Below are 27,783 nucleotides of genomic sequence, written 5' to 3' on the forward strand. Positions count from 1 at the left end.
TAATATAATGCTTCTTTCTTTTACTAAAAGAGAAAATAAAAAGGAATGGTCACAAACTTATGGTTATGTTAATCTCGTGAGAATGATACAATAGATAGCTAGAACTAAAAAAAGTAAAAAAAAGAGAAGTCTAAGAAACATTTATAAATGGGACAATTGGGTGCAATAATGCTAAGATTAAATACAGTAAACATGACTACAAACTAATGCTTGATAGGGTTTGTTTGGTAGTATAAAGGAATATATATATATATATAGTATCATTCTCACAAGATTAGGAGTTTGTAAGTTTTAATTTTTATTCTTTTTTTTTGAAAAAGAGAAACTTTTTGTTGATAGCGGGATTCAGACCCACAACTCTAATGTAAAAAGTATTTCAACGATCCCTTCTTTACCACTAAGTTGTTAATTAGTTTGATTAGGAGTTCACGAATTAATATTTATTTATTTAATTTTGTAGTACAAATACAGAATCTACGAAAAAATTAGTTTGTACCAAACACTAATGATCTGTGCAAGAAGATGTTCTACAAGCAATCAAGGAAGTTATTCCTGTTGCATTAGCAAAGCTGTTTAGGAAGGATAATTAACGATAATAAGACCACAAAACACACATTAAACTAATAATTGTTTGATAAGAAGAAAAATATTTTTATAGTCAATTAAAATATTTCAAAAAATATTTTTTTCTAGGAAAAAGAATTCCTTACAAATGAGAAATGAATAAGAATTTGACTCCTTATCAATAAGGTGAAATTCTAAATATCTAACAAACTGAATTATATAAAGATTTCCCGACTTCAGTAAAGAAAATAGAAAAAATAAGTTACGAAAATAATATATATTTCATGTTCATTATCTCCTTCCTATTTATCCAATACCTCCAACCCTCGCCCGGCCCCTTGGTCATCCCACCCCGAACCTCCATATCTCATGTGGCATATTATACTATACATGATATAGTGACAAAATTAGAATTTTCGTTTATTTTATGCAGGCTAGAATCAAACGTACTAATATTATGAAATAATCACTTTTACATATGAAGTAATCATTTTTTTTTCTATTTATTTATTTTATAAGAAAGAGATCTTAAGTCTTCAAAATCTACTATCATATAAATACAACAAAAAACAGATTTTTTTTTAAAAAATTAGATACTACTTATTATGCATGTTTTATATAACCATTAATCACAGTAATTATACTTAATGGAACCCATGGAGGCACAAAATCATGCAGAATCTCAAAAGAGATAAGAGATTAGACAAAAGCAAACAAAGATTACATTTTAATCTTAGCTACAAGATCCCTATAAAGAAAGAAAAACAAAAAAAATGCACCATTTTCTCCACTTTGTTCAACACTATTTCCTTATTAATTACTACCATTCAAAAAGAATGATGCATTTAATTGTATATTTCTTTGAATAAGAAGTTTTTTTAGATCAAACAAATTTTTATGATATATTTAAGATGAGAAGTTTCATAAAATGTATAATCAGACAACATTATGATGTATTTATTATTATAAATTTAAGTTTTCTTCAAAAAAAAAAGTAAAATAATAAATTTAATGTCAAATCAAACCGACTGATAACTGTTTGGAGAGTTGATAGAGAGAGAAGAATGAGAGAATTATGAGTAACCATAGTAGATAGGTTATGAATGATTGAAAAATTAAAAATCCATTTTTTCACATAAAACTTGAAAGAAGTTTAGGGTTTTAAATTCAGAATTTAGAATTCAAAGTCAGTAGATTCGATGTTACAAATTAAATCAAGCTCATTAATCATGAATATCATTCGTGTTTCTAGGGATTTCCTCATCCAAAATGACTAAAAATGGATCAAATCCAAACCATGTAGCATAAAGAAAATATTTTTAATTCATACTCCATGTTGAACTATAAACATCCAACATGTTTACAACATGAAGTTAACCTTCATGTTATTTTACAGATTCAACAGAATTCAGTAACTTTGTAACTAAACTGAAATGATTATGGTCCAGTGCAGAACTCATAAACTAAAGAATTCTGACTCTATCTCTGATATCAGAAAATTCTATGACATATATTTTGAGAAAAACAAAGCAAATAATCCTCTTATTATTAAAAAAACATAGCAATTTTTATTTTTTTTATTTTTTTTACCTTTTGCTTTGTTCCTTCATAGAAATTCAAGAAGATTGGAATTGAAAGGTAGTTGTAGTTGGCTCATGAGCATTACTAGAAGTAGGTTTGTTTTGCATTTTCCTCTTCTTCTTCTTCTTCTTATAACAAATTCCTCTTGCTTTAGCTTGAAAATCTCTTACCTCTCTAAGATAAACGCGTATAGCTCCACTCGCGAATGGATTATTCTCAGGTAAGCCACCATTTTCTTCATAGGCAGCTCTAAGCCTACCAATAAGTGCATCAAGACTTCCCCATGCTTGTCTAAGAGGACAAGTACAAGGCCCTGGAGGCTCTGGTTGACCAAAAAAAGGGCAACCATGTAAATGTACCTTAGTTTTTCCAAATTGATCTAGGTATCGGAGAAACTCTAGCACGTGGTTATAGTTACACTGGGATAAAGGAACAGGTGGCCTTTGATTTTTCAAGTATTGTCCAAAAGTATTCCAATCGCGACGTTTCTGAGACTCATATCTACTCAGTTGAGGTGGTACTGGTGGTAGCTGATGATGATGATGATGATCGTCAGATGGTGCTATAAGTATAGTGGTTTTGGATCTCGATGATGATCCTTCTCCTCCTCCTCCTCCTCCTTCGCCTTCGATTATTATTTGATCATTTGACATCATAGTAAGGTATCAAAATATTTTAATTGTGCAACCTAGGTTGACAATATATAATATGCTTGGTAAAGAAATTATAAATAGCAAGTTATGATCATTTCAAGCTTGAGATTTAATTAAATATTGTTGATTTATTATGAAAGAAAGAAGAAAAAGTGAGTAGAATTATAGATGAGAAAGATGGAAATCAAATCATGGAGTACCAAGGAGACATGGCATGGGTCCAAGGAAAGTATATTAACTCTTCTTTTTCTTATTCCTTCTTGTTTTCTTCCTTTAATTGTCCTATTACCACTAATCATTTAACTTATTTCTACTTATTTTTACACTAAAAATTCAAAATCACTCTACAACGATATCATTTGTCTGAATACTAATATAATATAGTATAATAGGAGTTTCAACAATTCAATCATTTGTCTGGGTAATTTTTATATAAAAAACTTATAATATAACGTAATAGGTATTTTAATAGTCCAATAAAAAAAAAACTTGATTGTAATAAACAGTAACAGAGTTTAGAATTTTTAACTACTAAGAAGTAAGAAAGAGTGTGACAATATTTCTACAATTGTCATTGAATAGAAGTTAAGGTTTCATGATGATAATTTGTTTTTGTTTTTAATAAAAAAAAAAGAAATGTTATTAGTATCTTGATAATTGTGCTAGCTAGCATCATTAAAGCAATCATTATCAAGATATTAGCAAAATCAGCACTTTAATTTAGACTTAGTAGGGGTAGCTAGAGCTGGAAAATATGTTAAATGGTGATAAACATGTACAGTTTATTACTAGCTACTTGTATATATGTATATGTAGAAATGAAATGACCCTACCATGATATGATTTCCATAAATTAAAAAGAAATAATTTAGTGCTTAAATAAGTTAACAAAGAAATTTGTCTTAATTGTACTTTTTAGTAATTTAAGCTAGATGCTGAGCTGTAAAGAGTAGCTTAAGAATATAATTTGCTGACTAATAAATACAAAGTAATTGCAAAAGAAAACATATGTGATGTTGGGGTTCCTAAGATAATGGAAATTGGAAAGAACCAAATTGAAATAAGTTTTAAATAAATATAAAGGAAAAAAAGAAACAAAGGGTAAAAGATATATTTAAACATAGTGGATTAACAAAATGATTAGAGTCTGTTTGATATGAATGAAAATATTTTGCGTGAAAAATTAAATAAGAGGTTTTCTTACTTTTTAATATTTGATATAAGCGAAAAAATATATTTATCTTCGATTTTGAAGGCATGTGTCATTCTAATAGGATTTACTGTTATTGAATTTGTTATAGGTGAGACTAGTGATTATGAATATCCGATTAGTTAAATGATCTTCAACTTTCTGCCGTTCACAATATCTCTTGCTTGTCACGACAATAACTCCTTTTTACGTTCTCCTTCGGTGATTATCAACTTATTTATGACTAATTCTAGAGCATTTTGTATAATTTAAACAAATACTACATGAATTGAAATGAAAAGTAATCTAATAATATATCATTTGATGTCTTCTACCATTTTCTTGATATAACATACGACTAAATTACATGAACTTCTTACTTTTGAAATTGTATCTGATAAACAAATTTTGGAGAATTCATTAATACACATCTATTTAAGTGTTCTTAGAGAAATTAAGCAGGATAGATTAGATAAGGGAGAGTTCGCATTGAAGTAGTCATATTTTTGTTGACATGTCTGCTTCAGCGTGTTTCAAAAGAATGTTTCTCTGGTTTTACTTTAATTTAGTCATTGTATTTTTTGAAATTATGAAATCTGTTTTAGCTCTAACTTTTAGCGTGTCTCGAATTTCTTTTAAGAAAAAAGTTACTTCTTTTGTTCTGCTTTGACCCGTTTGACCATAGATTTCTCAAGTAATATTTGGGAAAAAAATTGACAAATAATGTTTATCCATACAATCTGTCATTATTTAGCAAATATCCAAATACTATTTTTTTCTAGTAGTTGGGTCAAATCTCATTATTTGAAATCTTTTAAAAATTGAAATTCTACATCAAACTTTTATCCTTTACAGAACACCTTCTATAATAGTTATTTGCGTTGTATTACATAATTTTTTACGTGAACACCAAAGTAGTGATGAAATATTCAATGAATATGAAAGTAATGACATGGTTATTGTTGAACAATCGGCTCAGGTAACAAAGTCATGTGTTTTGTCTACTTCACGATGTGTGAAGTGATGTTTGTTGCAGTCAATCCAAACTACCACATTGCTCGAGTTCCATGGACACTAGTTGTTATTCGTTGCAACGAAAATCCAATTGACTTTTAATATAAACTTATGATTAGTTTTGATAGTTTTTAAAATTTATGGATATAAATTATATTTCTCTAATAAATTAAAATATGTTTCCCAAATACTGTAGAAAGACATATGGTGAAATTTCGCCCAATGAATTTGCCAAGAATATTTGAAAATTTATAACCAAACGCTAGCTAGTTTAATTAGTGTATAATTTTTTCAAAAATATGAAATCCGTTTTTAGCTATGACATTTCGTTTTAAAATCATGTTCTTTAGTTATTGCTTTACTATTATGAATATCATGTAAAATTTGTTTATATCTTGTAACTATTTTGAGTAATTAATCAACTATCAATGACAAAAAAAAACTTTTAACTATGGTAAGTAATAAAAGCTTAATCAACTTCAACTTGAAGAAAATACGACAGTTGCCTTTTAGCCTACGTTATGTGTGATACTAATCATAATATTTGTTAATCTTATTAATAATACATAACCATTAACCAACACTGCTACTGCTAATAATGCTCATGAGTGATAATATTATACACATCCACTCTCAGCTCCAGTCTTTCTCATCACTCCATAATAGTTGTGAAGTGGTGTTTCACACTTTCTTTTAGTTGACTTAACTTCTCCACTCGAAATCCGTGAGATATTCAAAAGGGAACCCGTAGATCGAGTGTATTTTGCCTCTACTGAGTTTTAAACCTGAGTTCTCAACCACTTCATTGATCCTTAGGTCACACTCTTGGGTGCAAATTTCAAAGACTTGCATATATGAGAAAGTACTATCATTTCTAGCTAGGGGCGGACTCACATGTAAAGGTGGGGGTGCACGTGCACCCGTTCAAAAAAATCATGTGTATATATATTTATCTTGAGAAACGGATAGAAAAAGGAATATAATAAAAAGTGCACCCATAATGAACATTCAATTGCTCTTGGTCTGTTGGTAGAAGTGAGGAAATACCTCCTTGCAGACCCAGGTTTGATCCTGGTCAACAACACTAATGCACCCAGACTCTTCAAATCCTGGGAGCGCCTCTGATCGTAGCCTCGGTATGCAAGATTCCAGATCCCAAACTAGTTTGTGATTGATGAATAAGGTTTCAAAATGGAAAATTTCATGTTTAAATGAAAAATAAGCACAAGATTGATTTCTAGTAAATTTCTATTATGAACCACTTGCTTAGAATATGACATCAAAGTCTTTTGAGAAGGAAATAGCTCACAGTTTGTTTATTTTTGGATAACAGCGTTGCTCGGACCAGCAACTGCAATCCCTGCATCAGGTACTTGTTACCTCCTACCAAGACAGATATAGTATCTGGTACAGCGCTACCAAAACATATACAAGCACGAAGAAATTCACCGAGTGTATTTTTGTCTAAATTTGAACCTTGGACTTCAAGGTTTTCACCCACTTTATTGACTACTAGGCCAAGGATGCCAAGAGAACAACTCACAATATTCTGACTGATAAAATAATCTAACTTACCTCATCACAAAAGCCTTGACCGAGAAGTCCCAAATCTGCGGAAGAAGTTGCTGTACTATCACAATCTGTTTGCAATAAGCTCCAGCATCGGTTCAAAACTACTAGCAACTATCATATGTGTTGCATGGTACTATGTTAACGGAAATAAATACAACAATAAAACCAATAAATTGGAGAACACATAGGAAGGAATAGAACTTCTACAACTAATTGAAACTCAGATACCTCATGAATAAACTCAATTAAATTGAAGCCCTTTTTCTTAATTAAAATAAATACAAACTAAGTTTGATCACTCTGAGGGGGACTTTTTCTGCGATAAACTCATGATCTCCTGCTTTGAAGAATTCATGATTCATATATGTTTTACCATCTCTTTCCAAACTACAATTTATCCAGATCTTGAAAGTTTCAGATACCATTTCATTCTTTCTCTGCTTTCATTTTCCTTTTTCTAAACAGAATTAACGGCGAAGCTAGACAAGAAGCAACCCCGTCAAAAATAAAAGAGCAAGAAGAAATAAAAATAGAGTTCAAACTTTAGCATTACAGCATGTACAATATTCTTTAACTGATAGGAAGAAAAACATACATACCTTTCTCAGATGCCAAATTGTGAATGTTCAAGAGAAATGTCCCAATCATTAGAAGTTAAACATGAATTCCCCAGGAACAGATGTATATAGAAATGTTCAGAAAATGCATGTTCTGGTTGAGATGGATGTGTAGGCATACTAGGAGCGACAAGATCAGGAATGAGGTTTACGGGAAAAGGTGGCAGTGGTCTGCAGACAATATGATAGAAGCAAGACTGAGATGATTTGAGCATGTGCCATGAAAGTGCATTTACGCACCAGTGAGGAGGTGCGAGCGGCTAGTTGTAGGGAGTATCCAGAGGGGGAGGTAGGCCGAAGAAGTATTGCGAAGAGGTAATTAGAGAGGACATGACAACTTTATATTACCCAGGCCATGACTCTAGATAGGAAGGAGTGGAGGTCGCATATTATGGTAGAAGGTTAGTAGGGGTGAAGTTGTGTATTGTCGTGCGTAGGTATAGGCTTGTTAGTGTTTATCGTGGTGCTAATCATACCCTTGAAGTTCTTGTCTTATGTCGTGTATTTTGTTTCGATTATCACACTATTATTTTGTTGTTGTTTTTTTCTTTTAGACTTAACACTATTTTTCTTATTAACGGTTATGCTTTCTTCATTATTTTGTTCTTCGTTTACTTGGGTTTGATACACTTGAGCCAATAGTCTTTCGGAAACAACCTCTCTACCTCCTCGAGGTAGGTCTACGTACACTCTACCTCCCAGACCCCACTTAGTGGGATTTCCCTGGGTATTTAGTTGTTGTTGTCACCTTGAGGAAGGTGAACTTAGTCCATTGAGCTGGCAGAAGGGTAGAAAAAAAAACAATTGCAAGTTTTTTCATGTTCAAGAGAGGAAATGGGAACAAAAATAGGCAAATAAACTTCAGACAGTTAATTGTTAGTACAACAAAGTGATTCAGGTAAATTGTAATATCACTTTAAGTATAATTCTCCCAGGGAAAACCACTGGTGACAATTTTAGTGAAGTTTAATCTTGGAATATCCAGCAACACAAATGCAAGGTGATGCTATTGTTTGAAACTTGTCTCTTATTGCACAAAGTGAAAACCCGAACAAACGCAAGAAACAAAAGAGGCAATGCAGAAGTATTGCCTTACAATCATAATTGGAAGGCCGTGACAGTTGACAACTTCTTTGACAGCAGTAAACATAGAGGAACTGTTATGTTGAAGGAGTGGAAGACAATAAAATGGAGCAATGTCAGACACCATCTTTAACATCACCAAGATGAGATGCCAAAGAGACCCTTCGAGCAGGAACAGATTGAAATTTGCCAAAGCTGAAAGGCAAACGAGACAAAGTGATTCTGGGGCAATTATCGCTAACTTTATCATAATGTATTGTGTAATTTGAGCTGCTTATGTTCCTGGAGTAGCAGAATGAATCATCCTTATATTTATAGACTTGTTGGGTACTCCCGATCCCACTGACAACCAATTGCCCCTTTACAAGAATATGTCCCTGTGCTTTTTGCATGTTTTCAGTAGAGCTGGCTGACGATACGTTCTTGGAAGTCTTTATCCTATTATCATCAAATCCCAACGTAACATTTGAGATTGAGGCATAGCTTTCATCTCCTTTGTCTACATTGTCAGAATGCAAGAGAAGCAGAAACTTTTTGAAGGACTTACGAGACTGAACATATGAAGTTGGCCTCACGACATCAACAGTTTCATTGAAATAAATAATCTGATCCACATTTTGCAAATTTCCTCCGTTACCCTCCACCATATAATTACTATAACTTAAAACTTGAGCTGACTTAGTAGTGATGTTCCCGTAGGATGACTTAACCCATCCTGTCAATGTGATTGATCTACTAGCATTTGTGACGAAAGATCCATCAATGCCTGTAAAATTTGTCCTAAGAGAAAACGAAAGAGGCAGACTAGTATACTTCAATAACTTCCCTTCTGTCTTTATACTCTTATCATCCAACCAAAGATGCAAATTTGCATCAATGTACCACACATTAAGAGCATTAGTGACACTGAATGAAATCTTATGCATATTTCCGTCTAAAATCTTCCCTATAAATGGCGTTATTTCAATATCATATGATGGAAGATCAAACGATCCGATCCCGCTTATAGGTCTCCACAAGAGAGGATTGACACCCCCGGTATAGATCACCGTGAACGGCCAAACTACACCAACCACCACATCATCCACACTAACTACTACTTCCCTAAAAGCTCCATTCCCTGGTGTATCAGTAAGGTTATTTGCACGAATATAATCGTTCGGTGGATTACTATACCAAAACTCATCATTCTCATGAAAGGAAACATAAACTTCCAGTACAGCCCTATAAGCATTTTGTGGAATTTCAAACTCTTTTGACTGAACATCTGTAGAATTCTCAACCTCAAACCACAATCCATCATTCAACGGCATGTTCCTCGAAATAGGTAAGATCAAATCAGCCCTAGAATCAAATGCCTCGTACGAATTTCGCTTATACATTTCTTCAGCAGGATAAAAATGAATAAAGAGTTCCACATGATATACACCAGTGTAAGTACTATCAACTAAATTCCCCATATAAACAGCAAAAATTTGATTTTTCATCATAAGCAAAGAGTAATACCTTGTAATATCCTTCTTGACAGTCCAAACAATTCCATTAGCCCTTGGTTCAGCAGTGCAGCTTCTGAAAATCTCAACCCCACTAAGCCAAACCCCAAAAATTCTATCAAATTGCCTTCCTTCACAAGTTGATTTCCATTCCAAAACAATCTTGGAAAATTTCTGAGATGGGCAACTAAAAGGGGGTGTGTAGTTTGCAAGAAAAGGGGGTTTTCCATATGTGTAACCAAAGTCATGTTTAAGGACTAAATATGAACAAGGATTGGTTTTGGGGAGATTTATAGGTTTGGTTACTTCAAAATAGGTTGTTGGGGTTGCATTATTGTTCTTGGAAGAAGAGTCTAGCTGGGTAATGAGCTGTGATTTAAACAGAGAGGTACCATGGAGAGTTGCTATGGAAAAGAGTGGTTTTTGGAGCAGAGTGAAAAAAATCAAGAAGAGGAAGAAGAATGCCATTAATGGTTTTGGTTTGTAACCATGTTGGTATGGTTTGATTAAGGGGTTGATATAGTGTAGATGGACACCCCCTAGGAGTAGCACAAAAAGAGGGATTAGCATTATTGACCCAATGATAAAGCACTAACACCTTCCTCGTTGGGGCTCCGCGCACTGGGAAAAGGCTGACGCGACGGGAAACCGGCCACTAGTTACAAAGCTAGCAACGTTTTTCAGCAGCAAGCTACGGTCTAACGACCCCCTAACCTAGTCAGTATTCCAAGAAATGCTGGCTTTTTCGATTGCCCCCGATGCACGAGGACTAGCTCACCAGTAAAGGAGAGGGGCGGACTAACTTGACCGGTAGAAGGTGAGAATAGTCAATGAATCGGAAGAGGAATGTTGATCGCCTTAGTTTTGGGGGTGGAAGGCAAAAGAAAACGTAGGGGAGGGATAGAATCACTACACTATCACGGCCAACTATACCAACTCCTTAATGTAAGGATATGGTTCGGAGAGCACTTGTTGGGTGAAATATTTTTTGGTTGCTAAATGTTACGGCCTAAATGCTGAACTATTGACCCTACTTGTTCGGATGGGTGTTCTGCTGCTTTGGTGAGTTTAGTGATCATGGCTGGCTCACCTGATCTATCAGCTGAGTAGGCACGGAGTTAGCCGGGGCTTCTTCCTCGAGTCCTGTCATGATCGCGCACTCGACGAAAGAGCTTTACAAGCGGCATTGCCCTTCTTCACTCACGCGATATTGCTGGATCGGGCTTTCGCCCTGTTCTATTGGAAGAGAGATGAGATTCCTTCGGGACAGACTCCATTCCGAATATCATCATGACTCTCGAAGTCATGTGCGGTAGCAATACCAAACCAAATACGACGAGTAGTGGGGTCCTGAGCTAAGCCTTGGCTAAACCTTGGAAATCGTAATGCCATAATGCTTTTCAAATCCTCCTAGCCTAACCCGTTCTGGTTGTTATGACTGGCAAGAATCGGTAGGTTCTTTCAGTTTGAAATTCACAAACACACTTAAGGTTCTATTATTTCAAATTTATTTTATAAATAATTTTCTATACATTTTTGATCTATGTGACATTATCTTTTGAGCCCAGTTGATAGTTTTTCAATAATAGTGTTACGTAAATTAAAAAGAGATTTATAAAATAAATTTGGAGATAATAGAATATTATTATAGTATAAATGTATCTATGAAATTTCGGACATAGATTAGGGCTGCTGTGTATTTTTCCTTTAAACTTTGAATGACTACTTTGATTTTATTGTTTTTTATCATTATATAATATATAAATTTATTATTTGGATGATAATTCTACGAGAAAGATAATTGGGTAGAGCTTTTATAAGAGAGTACATAAAATATAAGATAGAATTATTAAATAAAAAATAAATATAAAATGAGAAGAAAATATTAAGATTAGAAAAGCAATTGAGGATGGTACTTGAAAGGTAGATGCATAGATGACGTCCAATGTGATCATATTAAATCAATCGTTACATAATGCGAATTTTTTTTATAATAATAAATTTAAACGATACAATAAAATTAACTAATAATAGAAATAAACATAATATTTAAATTAATATTATTTAATTGTTTAACTGAATTATCATCATTTTTAAGACACGAAAAAAGGGGGTATTTGATAGTTGAGGTGCATATAGACTGAAGTTATGTGAGGAATTTGGTCTGAGCGGTGAAGTATCTCATCGGCGGCGGCTCTATTGAACGGTGAACGGCGTATGACAAATCCTCTGTTTCGAGGTTTTCGAAGACTTGCCTTACTTTCACTTAGCAAGCCTCTCTTCTCTTCTTCTACCTTTTCTAGGTAAAGCTTAAATTTTTTTTCAAAATTTCTCTACAATTTCCTTTTAAGTTAGTTTTGGTTATGCTTAATAGGTATTTGGAATCATGATTTCGAATCAGCATTTGAACATGAGATATGAAATTATTAGATCAAATGAGCATTTGCATATCAGGATATGTTATGTGGATTGTGGAATCACTATTCTAAATCAGTCTTTCGATATACATCATGACTTCAAGTTTTAAAAAAGATATGATTTGATAAGTTTATGTTTTGTATAAAAGATTCAACATTTTGAATTTTGCAAAAAAAGATTCATGATGTGGTGCTTTTGGATATTTTGGTATTTAGTTAGTGAATTATGATTTGATCATTAGGTAAGCTTGTATAGGAATTGGAAAAATATTGATAGTTTACAGTTCGTAGATTTTTCGTGTTTATGAGAAAAATACAACTTAAGCAATCTAATTGCATTGCTTGTACAAACAGAACTTCAATTTTAAATTAATCTAACTTATGTCGCGTGCGAACAGGCACTTAAGTTTGTCCAATTTAGTTAGACCAATTCTTGGAAATCCAGAAAAGTTTTTGAACTTGTCAAGGTTAGTGCTTAAGGAGAGGTTAATCCAACAAAACCCCTGTTGGGAATCAAGGAACTTTAGTCATGGAAGATTGGATTTTGTGATGACAAGAGATGGGAAACTAAAGTTTGAGGAACATGAAGTGGAGGCACCAAAGTCGGAGAAATGGAAGACAAAGAAGAAGCTGAAGCTGCAAAGGAAGAGGGAGAAGAAGAAGAGAAAAGCTGCCAACAAGAGAGATCCGAGAAGACTTGGTGTTCAGGGGAAGAAGAAGAAGCAGAAATTTGACACTGCTGAAGAAAGAATCAAACAGAAGATTGAAAATGTGAGATAAAGATTTTTCTTTTTCACTTTTAGGAGCCTATGATTGTTTTTTTTTTTTTTTTGCCCAATAATGCTACTGCTGCTACTGTTATTTTCTCCATTATTCTATATGCGGTTACCTTGGTCGAGGGTCCTTCCGAAACAACCTCTCTACCTACCTTCAGTTAGGGAGATAGGAGTAAGGTTGCATACACACCACCCTCCCTAGACTCTACTAATGGGACTACAACTAAGGATTCATAGTGCCACCCCTAACTTGTTTGAGATTGAAAACAAATACCACCGCAGCTACTGAAACTATGTCTCAGCCCGAATTATTTGGTCTCGACTGTATCATTTCTCAAAATCCATCCCGTTCCGTCTGAACCTGTATGATTGTTATCATTATATTAGCTTAATAATCTGCAATAATATTAAGATGAACTGAATTGAAGCGCTTGGGAGTGAGCTTCAACCTGTTTTCTTCAGTTTGGTTGACAATAAATTAGAAGGAAGCCGGATGAAAATGACAAATTAGACGTATTGATGTGTTCTCTGTTGTTATTGTTAAATTTATTGAGGAACCTTTTATATTACCATTTCTCATTTGGTACTTGGAAATTAAAGTAAGATTAGAGAAGCATCATTGATCCTGCCTTTGTCTTTTTCCTTCTCTTCTTGGCTGTGGTTGTTGGAGCTTAATCTTAGTAGTTATTGCAAAAAAGATCCATCTTGTCTACGATTTCTGTCTTGCAAGACTGGAGAAAAAAAAGAGCCTTTGTGCTTCCGAATTACTTTAAATTTTTGTGTCATCTACTTTAAACCAAGTTACAACAAGTCCTGTATGCGTGGTTACTGCCTCACTGAGACATTGATGCCATTTCGTAGTTAATTTTGTGGCTATCTTAACCTTTTCCTGGTTTAGGGGTGTGAAGCATGTAGTATGGTCTCCCTATATTTATATTTGTAGAAGCTAAGATTTGTTTTGTTTGCATTTTCCATTTACTGCTATACAAAACCTAATGTACTTTTTTATTTCAACAAAAGCTGATATGTGTTGGCTTTGGGTCAGGCAAAAGTCAAAGAAGCTATGCTAATTGAGAGACTAAAGAGATATGAGGTTACCAAAGTTCAAGGTCCCGAGGTTAAGCCACATTTTCTCACTGGTGAAGAACGATTCTATATTAAAAAGATGGCACAAAAAAAGTCTAATTATGTGCCTATTGGCAAAAGGGGAGTCTTTGGAGGTGTTATTCTTAATATGCATCTACATTGGAAAAGACATGAAACTGTCAAAGTCATATGCAAACCCTGCAAACCTGGTCAGATTCAAGAATATGTTGATGAAATTGCAAGACTGAGTGGTGGCATTCCGATTCAGATAATTGCAAATGATACCATCGTTTTTTACCGAGGAAGGGAATATGTGCAGCCTGAAATTATGTATCCTATTGATACACTGTCGAAGAAGAGGGTAAGTTTGTTAGAGCTAATTTTCTATAATAACCAAGTCATTGCTTCTCATCATGCATTCATGCAAAATTCACTTTGTAAAGTCTCAATGTGTATAGCCCTTCTACCATAAACTTCTACTCATCGACACCAACTTCCACAATCATTCTTCTGCGGTTGACGCGCTACTTAGTCTATTTGCGTGGGTCCTACATTTTCTCAATTGACTTGTGCCAAAGATGTATGACATAGGTGTGTGTAGTTCTATGGATAATTTTATTCCTAATATTATCAAAAACTGCATGTACCGATATATGCACATTTTACCCCTATTGTAGCCGAATCCATGTTATGCAACGTATTGTTGACCTGGCTCATAGATGTAGTTAAGTTAATTATTAGGGTAGATCATCTGAAATCCACCTTAACAACCACTCTCCTACCGTTTTGTGACTTGTATTGTTGATTTGGCTCATAGATGTGGCTCAGTTGATAATTAGAGTAGATCATCTGAAATCCACCTCAACAACCACTCCCCTAAGTACCCAAAAGTGTGGCCTAGTGCTTAGTGGTCAATGAAAGTGGGTTGAGAACGATGAGGTCTCAAGTTCAAATCCTAGCATAGACAAAAACACTAGGTGATTTCTTCTCATCTGATCTAGCCTTGGTGGACGGAGTTACTTGATACTTGTTGCTGGTGGAAGGTGAAGTTAGTCGAGGTGCGTGAAAGCTGGCCCAGACACCACAATTATCTAAATAAAAACACTCTACTACCCTCTTGTGGCTTGTGTAATTCGCTCTACCTCACAAAAGAACAAGACCTTTCGTTGCACCTTATATACCCCATTGCACTTTGCAGTTTCGTCTTTTTCCATCGACCTTCTTTACTGCTTCAATCGTCAACATTATAGGAAAAAGATCTGTTGGTTTTTGCGATATGTTTGCACTATTTTAACCATCGATGGCTGTTTAGTTCGAAACTGAAACTAAATGTTATCAGCTTTTCATCATCATTCTTAGGAATATATACCAAAATGTCGTTTATTTCACTTGGAAAGATAACAAAGTATCTATCACTTTGTATTCAACAAAACATAGTAACGATCTTCCTTTTGCAAATGCTTTTGGATATTTAACTTACGATTTTTTCCCTCACAGACCTTTGGTAGTCTCATACGTGTTTCATGCTACTTTTTTTTGGAATCAGTTCACTGCACTGAAGGATTTGACTTGTAATACTGTTTGATTCTGTCATATTTACCTATATCTCTGTTTTATCTACTTCTGCATCAACCATGGTATGAATTACTAATCAAATTCTCTTTCTTCAGGCGTTGGAAAAATCAAAATACGAGCAATCGCTAGAGTCTGTGAGACATTTCATTGCCATTGCTGAGAAGGAACTTGCACTCTACTATAGACATGTTGCCCTATATGATGAACCAAATATTCAGAGTGCTTACTCCATCCTTGATGATTCAACAAGTACAAGTGAAAAACGAAATGATGAAATAGGAGAGGAGAACTATTCAGCAGACGAATCTATTTCCTTGGATCTCGAGTTACCACAAGTTGATGATTATTGCTCGGATGATAAACAATCTTTAAGCGAATTTGGATTTGAGGATACTGATGAATCAAGTAGTGATGAGTTGGATTCTGGGGAGGAGGAAACTAGTAATTACTGCGGTAGCATATGGGGAAATTATTGAATGTTGAGACTTGAAATAATGTGGTTTTAATTCTTGATCTGATAAATTGAGGGATTGGAATAGAATAGAATTTTTTCAAATTCTAAATCTTCTGTTTGGTTATCCTGAAATTGGCACAAAAACTAGAACTTGATTTTTAATTTTTTAACCCAAGATAGATCATATTTCTTATGTCAATATTTCTATTTTCAGATGTTGCCTACTCCTTCTGTTCTTAGTTACTTGTCCATATATTTTTTTTAGCTGTTCTTATTTCCTAACTCCTCCTCGGGTAATTCTCAATGTTTAGCATCCTATCTTATTGATTCTTCTTTTCCCTCATCGCGAGCTCTCGCTTCCACGATGAATACTCCAAAAATTCACTATAAAATTGACATACCATAATCCATAAAGAACGTGAATTCTATCTCTACCATGAAAAAAAATCTAATGAATCAATATTTTATCTCAAGAAACTTACACATTCTTCAGTTATACAAGTACTTCTCATTTTTAAAACCCTATAAAATCTTAAACAATTAATTCAACAACTGAACCAATAATTAGTTAAATTAATATTTTAATTCTATAATTATCTAAACTCTATATTTGTCAACCCTAAGGACTATTTTGGTCATTTTCCCCTATATTAGCCTTTATTTCTTTCTTCTTCACGCAAATATTGCAATCTGCAATCAGTAAAGCAGTGATAAGGAGATATTTTTCAAAAAAAAAAAAGATGGCCGGATTGTCACAAGATTGGGAGCCGGTGGTGATTCGCAAGAAAGCGCCGACCGCCGCCGCACGGAAAGATGAGAAAGCAGTCAACGCCGCCCGTCGAGCCGGTGCCGAAATCGAAACCGTCAGAAAAGGTTCATATACAACATGCTCTAATCTTCTTATCTCAGTTTTATTGATTTTCTGAGTAGCTTTTTACGATGAGTTATACTGTATCTGCTCCTTTTTTTTTCATTCCCGATCGGCTTTGCTTGGTACGAATTAGGGCTTTTAATTTTCCGGTCAGTTTAACGGCCAATTTCCCCTTTATCTATGGTTTCCTGTTTACATATAGCTAATTTCATTTCATGCTCAAATTGAATAACTCAACTCCTAATAAAACACTTCTGAATAAAAAATATTTGAATTATTTTTTTTGCACATTAAATTAACTGATTAAAATATACTCACAGCCTCAAGTAGAAAGTGTATGTGGTTTTATAGATGTGTATAATCAAGGAAGAAACATATTTTATGTGGTTAGGAAGTTATTAATACACGATTGAGAACACACTGCGAGGCGAGGCGCGAAAGGTTGCTTCATTTAGTAAGATAAGGCAAGATGCAAGGGTGTAGTAGCTGCGCGGAAGCTGTTGCGCCCTTAGTTAATAGCAAAACTTACTCTTCCTGGTTTTGGTTTTATGACGAATAGAAAGTTCAATGTGCAATAGATTTCCTTATTTATAACTTAACTGCTTTTTGTGGTTCGGTCGTTCGGAGTTGCCTGTTAGTATCCTAAAGTCCTATATGAGGAGCATCTTGTATATAGTCTTCTACCAATGAAGCCAAATTCCCCCTTCGTTTTTCTTCTCTATTTTATATTACGAAAGGGAGGCTCCATGTTACTTTTATGTGCATTTTTCTTTTCTGCTTTGTTTGCCAAGAGAGACTAGTAATCTGAATTTTATATTGGTAAAGAGGTCCGGAGTGATATGCACGTCGCTTTGTCATTGCATGTTGATTTCTCTTGATATAACTCAAGTTGGGCAGTCTGGATCGGGAAGGAAATGACTTGTTAATGTTGAAATGGGCCTACTTTTATGTAGAATGATAGTATCTCTTTATCTGGGTTAATACCAATCCTTTTGACATTTCATGAATATTTTTGTCGTAGTTTATATATATTACAGTTTCATATGTTCCATGTTTTGCCAATTGCTAGATGGTGTGAAACTTCATTTTTGGTGTGATATTTTTTTGTTGACATCGATCCTTTAGTTGTGAAAATGAGCAAAATGTTTTACGCTCATGATATCTATTTTCTGAATGCAGCTACTGCTGGGTCAAACAAGGCTGCCTCTAGTAGCACAACGTTGAACACGAGAAAGCTGGATGAAGATACTGAGAATCTGTCACGTAAGTTTGAGTTGACGTTATAACTGAAAGAGAATCTGTCACGTAAGTTTGAGTTGACATTATAACTAGAAACACTTCTATAGAAACAATGTGTTTATAGAGCGTTTCTGTGCTCTGACCTGTTATACACCGTGATTTGAACTGTGCGCCACTAGCTCTAGGAATTTCTCGGTGATCAAAAGAAGAAGAGCACTTTTTTTCTCTGTGAGTCCAAGTCATGCTTACATCCCAACTTGACAAAGCGTCCTTTTAACGGTTTCTCCATCAGGCAAATACCAATAGGTTTGCCACTGGAAAAAACCCCCAGATGTTTTATCTTTTGCTGATGACATTGGGTGTTAATATCTGTTTTTTGTTCTCAGATCAAAAGGTACCTACTGAACTGAAGAAAGCGATTATGCAAGCTCGACAGGATAAGAAGCTTACTCAGTCTCAACTTGCCCAAGTAACTCTCTCTCTCTCTCTCTCTTACGCGCTTATCTTTTTTGTTATAAATATAGCAATCTACATATAGATAGATTCAAGAGAAAGGCTTAATTCATTGTATCGATATAATTTTGGTAATCCCTTTGTTGCGCAGTTGATAAACGAAAAACCACAGATCATTCAAGAGTATGAATCTGGAAAGGCAATTCCAAACCAACAGATAATTTCTAAACTGGAGAGAGCTCTTGGTGCGAAACTTCGTGGAAAGAAATAAACTGCAAAAGTGATGGTGGTGGTGGTGGGGTGTGTGTGTGTGTGTGAACCTTTTGAACGTCTACATCGTTTGGGTTCTAAGTGTGGTCATGTACATGAGCCTTTTGAATGTTTTCTTTAGCCAGTAAGGTGGTTCTTGTGTCTGGATTCGGGACGTTACTTTCGTTGTTAAAACTGAATGTTTTTCCTGTCGAAAATGGATGTGCTTGCTCTTGCTAGATGTTTAAGGATTGCAATTAGGACAATTCAGCAAATTTGATTATCCAGACATCTTAATCTTAATGAACATGATTGTTCACAAGATATAAAGTTTATTTTGCCATACCAACGTCCTTTGCATTTAGGAATTGTTAAGTTACTAATTCAGATTAAAAGATGAGAATTGGTTAATGACCTTAAAATAGATCAGTTACATTATGTAATTGTATTTCTTTTTGTTGTATTATCTTGGAGGTAAGGAATTTAGCAGATGGTATTCTTAAAATATCTTGCAGCTGAGTTATTATTATGAAATGTTTATTTATGGATGGGATAAGTTTTACTTTTATTATTAGTTTTAATTTGTGATCTTCTAATAAATGACTTTTTTCTTTTTTTTAGAAAAAACAGAACTAATACTCTGCTTATTGATTTAGTCAAATTCAATCGATTTTATTTATAGTTGTTTGTATTAATAAATTTAATTATACCGTCAATAGCTTTGCAGTCCATCATTTATGGATATTTTGTCTCGGCAGTTTTTTTATTGGTATTTTTGATTTGATATTATCTTTTGGCTGTCGTATGATGAGTTCATCTACCTAAACACGAAACAATTTAACCAATAAGACTTTGTTTGTTTTCGTTAAGATAAAAGATGTTTGAATCTGAATATACATTTAAATATTAAGATTTGAGTATCTTGATTTGAATATTGTTTTTTTTCAATATCTAAATGTGGAAGTGAAATTGAATGTTATATTATAAAATTTTTATTTCAATAATATATATCACTTTTGATCAAAAAGAAAGTTTTAAAAGTTTTAATAATCATGATTTGGAGTACTATTTTTTCATTCAAAACCTTGATAAACAACAATATACCAAAAATATTATTGCAAGCAGTGTTCTTGACACACGTCAATATAAGAAAATTATTAATATAAAAAAAATACTTGAAAGGATTTATGAAAACTTACCTATTGAAAAAAAAAAATGATGTTTGATGAGAAAAAATAGAAAGAAATTTTGAGTCTGAATGTTGTTAAGAGTCTCCTACAGATCTGATTTATTACGACTTCTTCAGAGCTACTAAGAGGTTTTTTTTAAAAATAAAACAAATAAACTTAATGAATTTAATATGAATGATTCAGATTTAGACTTAAACACTAAACGTACTTAATGGGCTGAATCTAAATGATTAAGATTCATACATCCATTAACTGCAAACAAATAAGGTCTAAATCACATTGAGAAGTCTTTATGAAAATATCGTGAATTATTCTAACATATAATTACGAATAAAAAGTGAAAAATAAAAGATAATGCTAAATTTTAATAAAATTTAAGTATGTCTAATTATTTGGATCCTAATAAAAAGCTCAAAAACTCATTACCAATCATTTTTAAGGAGAGACAAAGTTGAAATTTAAAATTGAATCATAATTTTAAAACTTAAAATGGAATACGTAATAATAACTAAGTATATCCTCTTGTTCAAGCGGTGGTTTTAAGAAGAAAAAAGAGGTAAAGACTTAGAAAAGAGATACTGAAATACTATTTAATAAATATTCTCAGTTTATTTTTACTTTGTTACTTATTTTAAATTAAATTTTAATTTATTTCGTATCTTCAATTTATCCTCATCATCAAATAGTTATTTTTTAAATTATTTTTTTAAAATATAATTTAGATACAATATACAATCATGATCTATTGTGATCTTTGATTTTGATCATGTATAAATAAGCACTTAATTTATATAAAATTTAATAAATCGACATAAGTGTTCATATGACACGATATACGTAGAGTGCCATACAGAATTTGAAATTATCATATAAAATATTTGTATATGACGAATATATTCATTTATTCAATTTAATACAAATTTAAATGTCTGTCGTGCACATTTAAAATTAAAATTCATAATAATCGACTAATGTTATGTTAAAGAATCTATGTATTACTATAATTCAATAGGAGATAATGTTATTAGATATCTATATTATTATTAATTATTTTTTTAGAGAGGAAAATAAGAAAGTAAATTGACAAGATATTTTTCATGAATACATTAGGTCACTTCTTTCGTCATGAAAATACATTAAATTTTTATCAGACGTAATAAATTTTTCCAAGTTCCAAAAAAAGAAGAAAAAATGTATACAATCTCCATTTCTCAAAAGCCTATAAATCAACCCACTCAAAAATTAAACCTAGCTCAATAATCTTCCAAATCCAAAAAAAAAAAAAGTTTATTAAAAAAAAATGACAAAATTTCAAAAATTCCATGAAGAATGGCATGGACATCTTCGTGAATTAGTACAACAAATGAGCAAATTACCAAAATTTTGTACTACAAATCAAGATGAACAAAACACAAAATTATTAATCCAAAAAGTGATTTCACATATTAATGAATACTATAGAGTAAAGTCATTAGCAGCCAAAAATGATATACTTTATATTTTTAGTGCACCATGGTCTAATTCTCTTGAGAGGTCTTTGTATTGGATTGCTGGTTGGAGACCTACTACTGCTTTTCATATTATATATTCCGAATGCGGAATTCAATTAGAATCTCACATAACTAATATTCTCAATGGATTTCGTAATGGTGATCTTGCAGACTTATCTCCAGATCAGTTAACTCGATTTAGTGAACTTCAATGTGAAACTATTCAACAAGAAAATAATATCACCGAACAACTCTCCAATTGGCAGGTAAGCACTTCAATTTGTTCATTTTTAACTTGATACTTTATTAGGTTGAGTGATAAATGATAATCATTTTTTACATAGTTAATAACGATGATATTTTGATTTTGAAAATATAAAAAAGAAATAATTGATCGTGACTGTTCAAAAAGTTCGTGTCTTTTTCAAAAGGTTATAGTTATCTTTTTTTCTCAAAAGAGAGTGATTTTACCTTTTGTCTACTAAAAATTAGAAAGACTCATTTTTCTTCATTTTTTTACATTTCAAACAAAATCGATTATGGTGATTTTGTGTGTGATTTTGAATTTATTGATATTATTGAAGTTTGAGGTATTACTATTTATTTAATGGTTGATTCGTTTTATCTAGAAAGGGTCATTTTTAAGTTTGTTGATATTATTAAAGTTTAAGGTATTGCTATTTTTATAATAGTTAATCCGTTTTATCCTGAAAGGAAGTAATCTACAATCTCAGATATTTGAGGTGGTTAAATTTCTTAAGGATACTCAATAAGTTACATAGAGTACTCAAATTATTTATTATATCTGATTTGCTAATCTAAATATCGAATGTAATTTATTTTTTTTTGGGAACTCGTAGGATAGTGTTAATGATATAATTGAAAACATAGACAAGAAGATGGAAACACTTTTAGGAATATTGAAAAGAGCAGATGAAGTGAGGCTCAACACACTTCACAACTTGGTGCACCTCTTAACACCACAACAACTCCTTGAGTTTTTTATTGCAGCATCAAACTTGCTTTTCGAGATCCGTAGCTGGGGAATCAATTACGATAATCAACGAGTCAAAGAATTGGACGTATCTGTATTGAAGTTCTGATTAATTTAAATTTTTTTTTTAAAAATAATTTGTAGTTTAACGTGAACTTTTGATAATTGTAGTCTTAGTAGTGTTGCTTTTTAGTTTCTACCATATTATTATTAAAATTAAAATTAGAGGGAAATATTTGGTGAGTCGGTTTAAGTTGCATGCCTTTTTTCAAAACCTTTTATGTATGCAATACTTGTCAAATCAATAATGAATTACCTCATCGGTTTAATATTATTTGTTATGTTACGTTTTTTAAAAGTGAATATAACTAACTTTTTTAAAATTAAATTAGATTATATTAATTTGGTATTTTAAATAAAAAATTAAATATTTTAAAATTATATAAAAATTATTTTGCTTATTAATATTGATGAAACCAGCAATGTAAGCTGGAAAGTATCTCATTCCTCCATTAATAGAGGTTGAGTTCTTGACAGTAGAATGAAATGAAGGAGAAAAAGAAGGTGTCTTTTAATTTGGAATGCTCAATCTTAATCAGTGCATTGTGTGTATATATACACATCAATGAGGAGTTAACAGATTAACAAATCAACAAAGTGCAGAACATGTGAATACTAACTAACTATAACCAACTATAACTAACTATAGATGAATAGTACTAACTAACTAACTAATTGATAACTAACTCATACTAATTAAGCTAGTTTTATCAAATATGATGAAAATATACATCTTAAAATGTTTATCTCAATTTTCATAATTTAACTTTAAAAATAGAAATTATGATAAATAATATCAGACGAAGAGAGTACTTCGGAGTGAAGTCACAATGTACTCTCGTTTAATTTTAGTTTGAAGATAAGTTATGATAAATATTAAATACATGTGTATTTGATATCATTGAACTTAGTTTGAAGACAAGTTAGATAAATACTTTCTTTGTTCGGAATTGTTTGTCATGATTTTTTTTTTTAAAGTTAAACTATAAAATTTTTGACTAACATTTTAAGATATATTTTTTCATTATATTAACATGCAAAAAATTGTAATTTATAGTATTTTTCATGTAGTTTTAGAATATTTAATTTTTTAATTTAAAATATCAAATTAGCATAATTTAATATATCTTTAAAAATTAATTAAATTAACTTTGATAAACGCAGTATAACAAATAATTTTAAACAAAGAAAATATTAAATACATGCATATTTGATATCAGAGGTGAACTCAAATGGAGATAATTAATGCACTATCAATGATTATAGAAGCATTAATTAAAGCATGTTGATTTGATAATTTTGTTAAGCCAAAATATAAAAATTAATATATAAATTATAATATATAAATATATTAAATGATTTTACTAGATAAATTTTATTAGTGGAGCGATCATTTTGAACTTCATTTCGCCCCTAATTTAATTTTATATTTTTAAGCTTCATGGATAAAATTAAAAAAGAACACAAAAAAGGGTAGCAAATAAGATTCAAACCTAGATATCTATGATTTTTTTTTTATGTTAACGGGTGTGCATGCACTTGTATGGGGACATGTAATATTTTTATTTGATATGTTTCATATATATCTGACGTATTAGATATATTGGAGAGTGATGAGTAAATTCGTTTATAATTTTCATATACAAGTCAATTTACTTGGATATAATATATTTAGAATAAGCTATATTTAATTTTAACTACGTACATCTCAATATCTATATATTTTAATTTATTTGAACACACTATAATTTGATAAAGTTTATAATATAAATTAAAATATATTCAAATAATTAGCTCATAATTAATTAGTAGGATTTATGTTTTTTTTAAGGCTCATATATATCCGGTAGGGGTGTGTAAAAATCGAACGGATCAATAAACCGAACCGATAAAATGTTATTGGGTAATTGGGTTATTGAATTTTTAATGGATTTAAAAATAATAATTATTGGTTATTGGGTCGGTTTTGGTTTTTCCTATTGGGTTATTGGTAAACCGATAACCCAATAAGACGATAGTTATTTACTACTTTACCCTTCCTCAATATTAAATATACATAATTTAATATATAAATAGATTCAATATTAGCTTTTCAGGCTATGTGATTTTTTGGTTAGGAAATTGGTGAGAACTTTGTTGATTATCTGGTGGAGCAAGCAACTGTTCAAGATTGTCTCATTGAAATATTTTATTTTAGTTTTAATTCTAGTTCGTAATTGTAGGCGATAGCTTTTGCAAGTTTGTGAATGTTAGTAATTTGATCAACATTCAAAGTTTTCTATTATGTTTTGGCGGTAAGTTGGTAACATGTAATTATAACATACGTACTATTATATATTATTTGATCGACATTTTCTTATTGAGTTAACCGAAATCGAACCGACAACATCAAAAATCGATAAATCGATAATTTTTTTTTATTGATTTATTATTGGGTTAGCATATTTTAAAACCGAAAACCGATAAACCGAACAGATTATATGTAAAACCGAACCGAACCGACGATGCACACCCCTAATACCCGGGCTATATTCATACAAAAAGAATTTTACAAGAAATGATGAGGCTTGGGGAAAATATGAGTATGACGATGAAAATAAAATAAAAATAACTTTTAGTGGTAATCATATTAATAGAGAATTTTAGAGTTCGTTTGAAAAGGCAAAAATAAGGAAATAGTTTTTAACTCAAAAATAAAAAATCAATTTGAAATGATTTTTAAGTTAAAAAATAAAAAGTAAGGAAGATCTACTTTTGATTTTGACGTATTTTAAATTACTTTTTATTTTGCTAAATGCTTTGTAACTTATTTTAAGTTATTTTTTATATTTGTCAAACATTTTCAGAAGTTAAAAACTTATTAATTTTTAAACCAATCCAAATAAGTTCTTAAAGTCATTATTGATATCAGTTTTAAAATACAGAAATTACTAATTGTTATTAAAAATACATACTTAACGATAATAAAATTATTGATGTTAATCAATTGCCGCTCAAGATCGTTTTTACGAGTGGATTAAAATGTATTATTTTTTTTAAAAAAAAAGGAAGAGTAAATTAATAAAGAAGTTGGTTTTGTTATATTTTGATTTTGTACCTGGTTTGATTGGATTGAGTTGATTTATAGGCCTTCTAATTTTGGCAGCTAGCATAGAAAATAATCTTTATTTTTGAAAGAAAATGTAAAGTCATCTTTATATTTTTTCAATGGACCTTAATAGTTCATAATTTAGTGTATAAGTTGTCTTTTTTATACGTCTAAATATAATTGCAGGTAAATTAAGAGTTTATTTTATTTACTTTTTTTTAAAAAAATATGTACTATCAATTATTATTGATAATGAACTTATCAAGAAAATAAATGGTCAAATTTAACCGCGGTCTTCTAAAATTGTCACTAATTTTTATTGAGACGTCTTAATTAGGCGATGTTCATGTTAGATACCTCATGTAGGGTTCTGTTGTGTCATTTTGATACTTTTTGTTCACATGTCAAAGTGAGTGTGATATACTCAATAATAGCGCGTGAAAGGCATTTTTAATTTTATTTTCTCATCTTCTTCTCCGTTTTTCAAGCCACCAATTCTTTTTTTTCAAGCTTAAATTCCTTCAATTGAGATCAAATTTTTTATTCAAATTCGTTTTTAAGTCATTTTCTTTTTTTCATTGTATTACTTATCTAAATCTACCATCACCTCCCTTTATTTTTTGCCGAAAAAATGAATATCGACATCCATATTTCATATTTATTCTCCCCTTCTTTCTTCCACTCCCTCTTTTCTTTCCAAAAACAATACTAAAAAGAAAGATGAATAAATATGAAAAAAAAGAATATTTTTTTTAAAAAAAAAGCACAAAAGAGATTTTGAGTGTAATAAAATAAGAGATTTTCTTAGAATAATATTTTTTATTTATTTACTAAATAGATTTTACGATTATTTTTAACTGAAAAATAACACATGTAATTATTTAATTGATCGTTTATCATGTCGTCAATGAATGTGTTAAACTCTCCTTTAATTTTTTGTTTATTATCATAAAAGTGTCAAAATGACACAATAGAATTCTTAATGAATTGTCTAAAATAAATATCACCTAATTAAAGTGTCTAAATAAAAATTAATATCTGATTTAGAAGATCACCGATAGATTTTGACCAAAATAAATTGATATGGCTCTACACATAAGTTATGATGCAATAAACTTCTCAATTTCAGAAAAGGAAAATAAGGGTGAAATCAAAACTGTATAATATAAAGGAAAACTAGTTAGTATTTTATTTGAAAATAAAAATAAAAATCTTTATATTTAGACTCAAAAAGGATAAGGGGCTATTTAAAGCTAGTGTATTATGTGGATGATTCTTGAAAAGTGGCACCTTTTAGATATTGTTTGGAACTTGAAAGATTTATTATAATTTATAACGTATGATATAATGTCTTTACATGAAAAAGTGACCTAACTAAACTTTTACGAAAAAAATACACCATGAGAAAACGTAAGGATTTAGTAATAATCAAGATCCATTTTATGATTTCGATTTGATCGTATGAAATATTATATTCTTAGTAAATAATAGGAGAGATTTAATATATTATGTTTTTCATAAATTTATGAATTAAAATTAAAAAAAAATAAGCAGTATTGTATTGTATTAATATTGAGTTTAGTGTAGTAATGAATGAGAGAATTGAAACAAAGAATCATATCTTAAGTCTTCTACTATATTTAATATAGACAGAAGAGAACAGATATATATGTTGAAGGAATGTATTCTTTTGTGGAGATTGAACACTTCAACTAATTCAGGGTTGTTTAGATTGTACGACACTGTTTGGTTATTGTAGGTGTGTCAAATGGGCGGTTGGGTTGAAATTGAAAATATTATAATGGGTTGAATAGAAATCGGGTTGGGTCTTGACCCGCCCAAGTTTGCTTTGTGCTCAAATGGGCTAAAGAACGGGATGGGTCTTGAACCGCCTAATTTGACCCGATTAATCTCAATAATTTAACATATTGATATTTAACTTTTATAATCACAATTTTGAATTTCCGCTCAAAAATTTTTTATTAAAAAATTAACAAATGGATAGATAAATCCTAAAAGATGTTAAATAGATAATTATTCATACGTTCAATATAAGAACACATCTTAATAAAAAG

The 27,783-nt window shown here is 31.4% G+C and overlaps 4 protein-coding genes across 4 annotated transcripts; 2 read left to right on the plus strand and 2 right to left on the minus strand.

Moving 5' to 3' along the window:
- Window positions 1-2,050: 2,050 nt before the first annotated feature.
- On the minus strand, window positions 2,051-2,949 carry LOC101263979 (protein LIGHT-DEPENDENT SHORT HYPOCOTYLS 10). Its single transcript, XM_010315783.4, has one exon. It carries the CDS (start codon window positions 2,799-2,801, stop codon window positions 2,181-2,183), a length of 621 nt encoding a protein of 206 aa, XP_010314085.2. The 5' UTR covers window positions 2,802-2,949; the 3' UTR covers window positions 2,051-2,180.
- A 5,134-nt stretch (window positions 2,950-8,083) lies between these two features.
- LOC101260612 (peptide-N4-(N-acetyl-beta-glucosaminyl)asparagine amidase A-like) lies at window positions 8,084-10,313 on the minus strand. The gene has a single exon (XM_004251846.5). It carries the CDS (start codon window positions 10,232-10,234, stop codon window positions 8,390-8,392), a length of 1,845 nt encoding a protein of 614 aa, XP_004251894.3. The 5' UTR covers window positions 10,235-10,313; the 3' UTR covers window positions 8,084-8,389.
- Window positions 10,314-11,844: 1,531 nt separating this feature from the next.
- LOC101260904 (uncharacterized CRM domain-containing protein At3g25440, chloroplastic) lies at window positions 11,845-16,273 on the plus strand. The gene is made up of 4 exons (XM_004251847.5): window positions 11,845-12,069; window positions 12,582-12,954; window positions 14,005-14,406; window positions 15,716-16,273. The coding sequence occupies exons 1-4, from the start codon at window positions 11,984-11,986 to the stop codon at window positions 16,094-16,096; spliced, it is 1,242 nt and encodes a 413-aa protein (XP_004251895.1). The 5' UTR covers window positions 11,845-11,983; the 3' UTR covers window positions 16,097-16,273.
- Window positions 16,274-16,763: 490 nt separating this feature from the next.
- MBF1 (multiprotein-bridging factor 1b) lies at window positions 16,764-19,176 on the plus strand. The gene is made up of 4 exons (NM_001320921.1): window positions 16,764-16,947; window positions 18,125-18,208; window positions 18,571-18,653; window positions 18,789-19,176. The coding sequence occupies exons 1-4, from the start codon at window positions 16,815-16,817 to the stop codon at window positions 18,906-18,908; spliced, it is 420 nt and encodes a 139-aa protein (NP_001307850.1). The 5' UTR covers window positions 16,764-16,814; the 3' UTR covers window positions 18,909-19,176.
- The last annotated feature ends 8,607 nt before the right edge of the window (window positions 19,177-27,783 follow it).

The sequence above is a fragment of the Solanum lycopersicum genome, chromosome 12 (assembly GCF_036512215.1).
Source record: "Solanum lycopersicum chromosome 12, SLM_r2.1".
NCBI lineage: Eukaryota > Viridiplantae > Streptophyta > Magnoliopsida > Solanales > Solanaceae > Solanum > Solanum lycopersicum.